Here is a 9,708-nt window from a genome sequence, read left to right on the forward strand (position 1 = left end):
CTTTTGCAGTACTTCATTTCAAAATATTGACAAACATATAAGAATATTTGGAACATATGGAAATTCAAATGTATTAGTTAGAGAAAAATATTATTGTATTCCCACTAAGCATTCAAAAATTTACAGTGTTCAATTTCCAGGACCTGACAGAATGAGAGAATATATTTGAATGGAAGTTCAAATAATCCTTGGATGGTTAAAAAATCGGGAAGATAAAATGCACATCCCCAAATTGAGTCCTTTCTGGGTTGCCACAATGAAGTACATTAGCTGCAAAATGCAAGGGAATAGCGGATTTTTCAAAAGTTGAAACAACCACCATATCCACTCCACATGCTTTGTATAATTTACTGTGATTTCATTATATTGGTGTTACTATGCAAGCCCAGCAAAACAGACTGAGACTAAAATTCTGGTTGATCTGTATTCTGTTGCCTAAGCCAAAAGGAGCTTAAAAAACAAAACAATCTGAGCAAGAATCAATTCAAGACTGTGACTTCCATGTTTTTGGTCCCAAATGCACTCCTCAGAATTCCAAGTCATCTTCCAAAGGTAGAGAGAGAGGTAAGAAGCACTTTTGATTGATCAGAGCATACAGAGCAAATGATGTACTTACATTTCGATACAGTTAGGGGAATTGAGATCCTAAGTAGAATATACAAGAGAGATGGCCACAAATAAAACCTGCCATTTCAATTATGCCAAGAGCATCCTAATGCAGAAAGAATGATAGCATTAAGGGGCAATTAAAGCACACATTAGAATCTAAGTATTTTAAAGGAAATTGGGAGTCATTAAACAGAACTGGTATGGAAATTTTTTTTCCATCTTTGTTATTTTGGAGACCAATAAATATTAAGCATCTTCTTCTAGGATGGGTAGTAGTCCCTAGTCAGGTAGCAAAATCACTCACCTTTCCACTTGGATATGCTAAGTTGTTTTGAATAATGGCAATTAAAATTTTTTCTTAAATAATTTCTATATAGGTTTATTTACCCGGTTTCCATGTGGATTTCTGGGTCAGCCCCATGGAACCCCTTCTTTGACCAGTATAAAATCATCTGCCTGGAGGAGGGATTATGTAGGCATGTTCACCAGCAGTTCTCGTCACTTTGGGTCAGGCCTTCCTGCCCATCAGCCTCTGTTCCATGAGGGGAGAAGATGCCCTCCGATTTTCACGTATCTGGATTTTACAAAGCCCTGATTGATTTTGGTATACCAAAGTTCACTAGTTGTGAAATCCCAAAGGCTTGAAGTTTCTTAGATGTAATTTGACAAATTAATAAAAATTATTTCATGATTTTTTTTTATTGGGAGAACATGGAAGGGGTGGGGATTGCATCCTAGCACACTCTCATTTCTTCTTTGAAATAAAATGTTTCCTAGACTAACTTTAGCACATCCACAACATCTTTGCAGAAGTTATAAGATTAACAACAATGAAAAACTCTGCAAAAACATTTCTAAAGTGACTCAAAAAATGGATCTAAAGGAAAGAGCTTATCGCTCTCAAATGAAGATTCCCTTTTTCACTCCTGTTGAAGTCGCATGTCAATTCTTCATCAGTAATACTGAGTATTGCCACTGACAGCACAATGAATGCCAGTACCCCGATCACACATAATTCTGCAGGCTTCTACTCCCTAGTGCTTAGAAACAAACAAACAAGGCAATGGTGAACAAATGCCACAAGCTACTGAGCTGATACCCAGCAGCATATTGAAAGGAATTACTGCAGATAAATACCCCTTATCTGGTAGATAATCTCCAGAATATTTGTGCTTCTGGAATGGCTCCACAATAAAAGGTATCCAGGAAAAAAAAAAAAGAAAATATTATGTCCTTTTCTTAGAACTCAGTATCACCAAGTCCATCTGAGATGAGAGTAGCCACAGGTGGCACCTGATGGACTGTGTAATTGGCTAGATCAATTACAGGAAAGGAAAGTGCTGTTTAGTTGCCCAGCTACATGCTTATAAGCTCAGTGCCTCCATACTAGCACTGGCAGGCCTTGGAGGAGGACAGAAGACAGGAAGGCAGTGCAGGAAAGGAGAGAGGAGATGCAAAGTGGTGTGAGTGGCAGCAACAGTCAACGGAAATTAAAAGCAGTAACAGAGAGGGTGATCTAGGCCTCCGAGAGAAGGAGAGAGGCAGCCAAAAGATCTGTTCTTGAGACGGAGAAAAAGCAGTGACCAAGAGAAACCTAGGCACCACTGGAACGTGCCACGCAGAGGTCCTGTCACGGGGGAAAGAGGAGTCACTTAATCAACAAATTCTTAATAAACACCTACATTTCAAGGTGCCAGGAATGCAAAACTGAATACTTCATGCTGGTGCTCCAAGATGGTATAAACCAAGTCATTACATCCTAAGGACTACATCTCCTATATCTGCATCTAGATCACTCAACCTCCAGTCAGCAGTGCCAGCCAAGGTACAGTTTGGAAAGCTCTCCAAGGAAAAAACAAAAAGCAGCTGGTCCATAAACCGTTAACCATACAGGACAGAACGGCTCCTTCTCCACGGGCACTGGCTGGCTCTGGTCTTACTCCATCAGGTAATAATAGAAGCAAGAGAACATCCAGGAATGAGGGTCAAATTGAATACTCTTGTTTAGGGAGCTAGGAAATACTGGGATGTAGAACCTTAACAAATGTGACAGACGACACCAAAAATAAAAACAAACATACAAAAACCTATGTTGAAATAGAAAACTTGGTGCCTTACAAATCAGACTAATGTCCACCAGGGGTTACTAGGGGCAGAGTTAAGTCCATGCAGTTTTAACTTCTGCATTCAATTTTTAATTTTGTAGTTATGTTACATCTGTATTAGGGTTGTTAGTATCAAGAGACACCAGACACCCAGATGTCTGATTGCAAGATTCTGGGTAAATCATTCCCACTTTAACATCAAACTGATGAAGCATTTATTTAAAAACATTTGTGGAGTTGTAACTGCAAAGGTAGAACTCACAATTTTTTACATATTACAACCACATGTTAAGACAATAGACTTCAATAAAAAATTACCTTCAAACACATTTTGTATTTGGGGGATTTGCTTTATCCCTTAACACTCCGGGTGAGAGGAACAATTGAGCCCACGTTCCTTTGCAAAACTTCATTTTCTTTTGAACACTGCATTGACCCTAAGTTTAACATCATTCCAAATTCAGTCTATTTTCCTTGCACAAGATATTGCAGCCAAGCAAAACTCTGTCCCAGAAACCTCATAAATTGTATGAGCTGCTCAATTTAGGCCTGAGGGAGTAAATTGAAGAGAGCTTAGCCTGTCATACTGTTTTAAACTGTTTGCCACAGAAATTCAGGATTAGTTTTAGATTGATTGAACTAGTGATGATGGTCACTATGTGTATGTATACACACACACACACACACACACACCTATATCCCATTATTTTAGCAATTTTTTTTCCCCAAGTAGTCCTTTACTTTAGTTCTTGATGCCCTGCTTTATTTAATATATTTAAAGTGGGTTTGGTGTTGGGGGGAAGGGGTAGCAGGGCAGGAAACTGAATGAGCATCCTCTAAGTAGCAGCTTTACTGGAAACATCCACATATTTTATAATTCGTTCCATTCCACCACTCTTCACCAAATGCCTGCTATATGCTAGGTCCTAGGGACTCAGTATTGAACAGACAGAGGCGGGCCCTCTTTTTATGAAGCTATGATTCATGTGAAACCGGTTAAACTGTGAATCAGTCAGATAAATTCCTGACGTCACCTTATTTTGATTTTGAAATCCAACACCTCTACTTACCAGTTGTGTGTCCTTGGTCCAGTTTATCCATGCCTCAGACTCCTCATCTGTATAACGGAGGTTGCTGTGAAGAGTAAGCGAGAGCAGAGAGCACATGTAAGAGGCCTAGCACAGAGCCTGGTGCACAGCTGGATGGTGTTCCCTGCCTTCCTCACGATGGTACCCAGTGGGCTTTGGAGTTGATTTTGCAGATTTGAGTGACTGCTCCCACCTTGCAATAGTTACAGCCACCAGGGGGCAGTAGAAAATGGGCCCCACGAGTCCTAAGGAGAGACTGGCACTATTTTCATTGATAGATGGCTAAAAACAAATTTCATTTTTGTATTGGCTCATCAATGAACAAATGAAGAAATGAAAAAAATAATTAAACAGTCATTGAAAGAAACAGTGATCAAAGCAAAAGTAAAAATGATGATATTCAGTTACTTGACGAATATATGCTGAGGGTCTATTCTGGGCCAGCCTCTAAAGATAAAAATAGTACCTGTTCTACCAAGTGGTGTGAAGGTTGTCTGAGTTACAACAGTACTGACAAGCAGTAAACACTTAGGAGCTATTTGCAGTTATGGTTTTGGGGAGGATATGTTTTTAGAGTAGCCAAGAGATAAAAAGTGGTACTATTTACCACCTACAGAAATCTCTCTAAGAATGTTTGACTTTTCCTGCCAATCTCTCTGTTACCTAGAGGAACCAAAATTTTTCTGATTTATCATTTCTGTTCATTTTTCAATCACACAGACCAACTGAAATAAAAGGTAAAATAGCATGGAATCTAAATGTGTCACATCCCAAAATTCTTAAAGGAGTCATTGGGATGATTAAGAGAAATGTTATGTCTTATCAAAGTCTGCCTTACATTGAAAATAACTCTAAAATGTTCTATTGATTTTTATTTTTAATTTATTTATCTTTATTTTTTAAATGAAGTAGAGTTGATTTACAATGCTGTGCCAATCTCTGCTATACAGCAAAGTGACTCAGTTATACCCATTTAAACATTCTTTTTTTTTTAATATTCTTTTCCATTATGGTTTATCACAGGATATTGAATATAGTTCCCTGTGCTACACAGTAGGACCTTGTTGTTTATCCATTCTATATGTAATAGTTTGTATCTACCAACCCCAAACTCCGAGTCCATCCTTCTCCCTCCCCCCTCCCCCTTGGCAACTACAAGTCTGTTCTCTATGTCTGTGAGTCTGTTTCTGTTTTATAGATAGTTTCATTTGTGGCATATTTTAGATTCCACATATAAGTGATATCATATAGTATTTGTCTTTCTCTTTCTGACTTACTTCACTTAGTATGATAATCTCTAGTTGCATCCATGTTGCTGCAAATGGCATTATTTCATTCTTTTTTATGGCTGAGTAGTATTCCACTGTATATATGCACCACGTCTTCTTTATCCATTCATCTGTCGATGGACATTTAGGTTGTTTCCATGTCTTGGCTATTGTGAATAGTGCTGCTGTGAACATAGGGGTACATGTATCTTTTTGAATTATAGTTTTGTCTGGATATATGCCCCGGAGTGGGATTGCTGGATCATATGGTAATTCTATTTTTAGTTTTCTGAGGAACCTCCATACTGTTTTGCACAGTGGCTGCACCAACTTACATTCCCACCAACAGTGTAGGAGGGTTCCCTTTTCTCCACACCCTCTCCAGCATTTGTTATTTGTAGACTTTTTAATGATGGCCATTCTGACTCTTGTGAGGTGGTATCTCATTGTAGTTTGATTTGCATTTCTCTAATAATTAGCAATGTTGAGCATCTTTTCATGTGCCTATTGGCCATCTCTATTTTTTCTTTGGAGAAATGTCTATTTAGGTCTTCTGCACATTTTTTAATTGGGTTGTTTGTTTTTTGTTGTTGTTGTTGAGTTGTATAAGCTGTTTGTATATTTTGGAGATGAAGCCCTTGTCCGTCACATCATAAAATGTTCTATTGATTTTTAAATGAGAAAAGTGTCAATTATGAATAGAAATATTAAAATGAACTGTTACCGATCTTACATTTTTTTTTTCTTCTGATTCTTTAACTTATAGTTTGCAAATTGTGAAGGCATGATCATACTCATGTTCATGTAGCAGAGAGCTGCAAAAATCTGGAGTGGTAAATAAAGATGGACATCCAAAAATGTCAAATCCAAAGCCACCATTATCCAACGTCTATAATATGGTGTACGAAGATGACAAAGTTATTTGCATGATTAAGTACATTAACAAGATATTTTAAAAGCTCACAAATCTTCCACTTTATTTATTTATTTATTTTACATTTGAATATTGTCACAGAGAGGTTTGCCTGTAGCCACGAACTATTGGTAATGATTACTCTCATTGTGGACTACCTGTCAGCATCTGTGGATTATTCTTCAGTCTTGGTATAGAATAGAAAAGATACCCACTAATGGCAGCATATCATGTTCAGCTACCTTGAGGCAAGAAAATATTAAAACTGGATGAAGACAAGAAATTAAAACTGAATATAGATTAAAAAAAAAAAAGGAATGTCTGAAAACAGACTGGCCTCTATTCTAGTCTAAACAAGTTGTAACATTAAGAGTGTTGTCGAGGGGCTTCCCTGGTGGCGTGGATAAGAATCTGCCTGCCAGTGCAGGGGACACGGGTTCAAGCCCTGGTCCGGGAAGATCCCACATGCCGCAGAGCAACTAAGCCCGTGTGCCACAACTACTGAGCCTGCGCTCTAGAGCCCACGAGCCACAACTACTGAGCCCACGTGCCACAACTACTGAAGCCTGTATGCCTAGAGCCCGTGCTCCGCAACAAGAGAAACCACTGCAGTGAGAAGCCCGCACACCGCAATGAAGAGTAGCCCCCGCTCGCTGCAACTAGAGAAAGCCCGCGTGCAGCAACAAAGACCCAACGCAGCCAAAAATAAATAAATAAATAAAATAAATAAATAAATAAATATATATATATATATATATATATATATATATATAAAGAGTGTTGTCAGGGACTTCCCTGGCGGTCCAGTGGTTAAGACTCTATGCTTCCCATAAAGGGGGTGTTGGTTCGATCCCTGGATCGAACTAAGATACCACGTGCTGTGTGGCACAGCCAAAATAAATTAATTAATTTTTAAAAAAAAGAGTGTTGCCAGATAAAATACAGGATTTTCATGTAATATTTAAGGCATGCTTAAAAGAAAAGTTAATTATTATTTATCTTAAAGTCACATTTAACTGAGTGTCTTGTATTTTTATTTGCTAAATCTGGTAAGCCTATACATGAGGACTTCCATGCATACATAATCTTTCACTCTTTAAAGATTAATTCTGAGAAACGTTTAACTGAATAGGCAGTTGGTTAGTCAGGTAGCAACCTATGAAATTTGTCAGGTTCCCACCAATCCAGCACAGCAGAAGTCTCAGAGAGAGTGCTTCATCCACTTTTCCATTTCTGTAGACCACTCAGAGCATAGAGCTTAATGAGGCGACTAAGTAATAAGTACAAAAAATACTGGTGAAGTACAGCATTAAACATCCCATTCACTCCCAGTCAAGGCACCTTTGTCAAAAATCAATTGGCCGTAAATGTATGGGTTTATTTATGGATTCTCAATCCTATTCCATTAATCTATATATCTATCCTTATGCCAGTACCAAACTGTTTTGATTACTGTAGCTTTGTCATAAGTTTTAAAATTGGGAAGTGTGAGTCCTCCAACTTTGGTCTTCTTTTTCAATATTGTTTTGGCTATGCAGGGTCCCTTGCAAGTCCATATGAATTTGAGGCACATCTTTTCCATTTCTGAAAAAAGGCTGTTGGAATTTTGATAGCGACTTCATCCACTCTGTAGAGCACTTTGTGTAGTATTGCCATCTTAACAATATTTGGTCTTCCAAGCCATGTACATGTAAGTATCTCCATTTACCTAAGTCTACTTTAATTTCTCTTAGCAATGTTTTATAGTGTTCAGTGTACAAGTCTTTTATCTCCTTGGTTAAAATTATTCCCAGGTATATTATTCTTTGGATCCTATTGTAAATGTAATTATTTTCTTAATTTTCTTTTTGGATAGTACAGTGCAAGAGTATAAGAAGCACAATTGGTTTTTGTGTGTTAATCTTGGACCCTGCAACTTTGCTGAATTCATTTATTAGCTCTAGTAGTTTGTGTTATGTGTGTGTGTGTGGATTCTTTGGAATTTTCTATATATAGGACCATGTGATCTATGAATAGAGAGAGTTTTTCTTCTCTCTTTTCAGTTTGGATGTCTTCTATTTCTTTTTCTTGCCTAATTGCACTGGCTAGAACTTCCAGTACAATGTTGAATAGCAGTGATGGAAGTAGGTGCCATTGTATTTTTCCCCATCTTAGGGAGAATGCTTAGTCTTTCATCACTGAGTACAATGTTTGCTATTGGTTTTTCATTAATGCCCTTTATCATGTTGAGGAAGTTTCCTTCTATTGCTAGTTTTCTGAGTGCTTTCATCATGAAAGGGTGTTGGATTTTATCAGACATGTTTTCTGTGTCAATTGAGATGATACTGTGGTTTATTTCCCCTCACTTGATTAATGTGGTATATTACACTGATTGATTTTCTTATGCTGACCCACTCTTGCATTTTTAGGTTAAATCCCACTTTGCTGTGTATAATCCTTTTTAATATGCTGTTGAATTCAGTTTGCTAGTTTTGTTGGTGATTTTTGCATCTATATTCATAACAGCTATCACCTGCAGTTTTTTTCCTTGTGGAGTCTTTATCTGGACTTGGTTTTGAGGTAATACTGTCCTCAAAGAATGAATTTGGAAGTGTTCCATTCTCTTCAATTTTTAGGAAGAGTTTAAGCAGGATTAGTATTAATTCTTTTTCAAATATTTGGTAGAATTTACCAGTGAAGCTGTCTGGCCTTAGACTTTTCTTTGTTGGAAGGTTTGATTACTGAGTCAATCTCTTGTTATAGATCTGTTCAGATTTTTGTTTCTTCTGAATCAGTTTTGGTTATTTGTGTGTTTCTAAGAATTTATCCATTTCATCTAGGCTATTTAATTTGTTGGCCTACAACTGTTCATAGTATTCTCTTTTAATTCATTTTATTTTCTGAAAGGTGGGTAGTAACAACCGACTTTCATTTTTTATTTTAGTTGTATCTTCTCTTTTTTTCTTGGTTAGTCTAACTAAAGATTTGTCAATCTCATTGATCTTTTTAAGGACCCAACTTCTGGTTTATTAAACCCCTCTTTTGTTTTTATATTCTCTAAAAGAATAGATTTTTTTAATAGTATGAAGGACATAGAGAACAGAGAAATCAAGTCTCTAAGGACTCTTGGGAGGGTTTCTTTGAAGGGTTAGAATATAACTGGGCCATTAAATGCCTAAAAAGCAAAGTTTTATTTCACAACTCTTTCCCAAATTGAGAAAGGCCTAAAACAATTTGCCACTTTTGAAGAGCTGCTGGTTTAGGAAAAGTGATGCAGTTGGAGAACCTTGGGTGTTTATTTTACCTCTTGTTTAGTGGCTTTTTGGTAGTGGTAAACTTCTAAAATGCAACACTGAGAAAAAAAAAATCATACAAGCAAATCAGCTCACCTTTCTGTTCACTGCTTCCAACTTCCTGACCCTTGACAGCATGGAGCATGATTGTTGGTTTGGAATCTGAAATGATACAGTGGCATATCTTACTTATCAAAGCGCTATATGCTTAGGTCCTAAAGAATGTGTTTTGAAAATAAGTGCGACCAAAAGAAATGGTATTCAAAAGAGACCTTACGGGTAAAGCCTACCCACATTTCAGACTTAGGGAGGAAAAACAATTCATGCATAAGAGTCTTGGAAGCTTGTCTTAGAATTTGAATATTGAAACCTCTTCTTTTTGACCATTCCTTTAACTTCTTTTAACACATATATTAAAGAATAGAGTAGAGCAAGGAGGAAAAGTAGATTTTC

General features: G+C 37.3%; 1 protein-coding gene across 1 annotated transcript; it reads right to left on the minus strand.

Annotated features, from left to right (window-relative positions):
- Window positions 1–266: 266 nt before the first annotated feature.
- On the minus strand, window positions 267–9,400 carry LOC309628989 (uncharacterized protein SLC66A1LP; the record flags this gene model as incomplete). The annotated part of the gene is given in 7 exon segments (XM_082392572.1): window positions 267–270; window positions 627–628; window positions 632–712; window positions 3,785–3,848; window positions 5,804–5,895; window positions 7,108–7,226; window positions 9,352–9,400. Coding segments are annotated over 7 exon segments (411 nt in total).
- Between the last annotated feature and the right edge of the window lie 308 nt (window positions 9,401–9,708).

Source organism: Balaenoptera borealis (genome assembly GCF_965194805.1).
Source record: "Balaenoptera borealis genome assembly, chromosome: 5".
Lineage (NCBI taxonomy): Eukaryota > Metazoa > Chordata > Mammalia > Artiodactyla > Balaenopteridae > Balaenoptera > Balaenoptera borealis.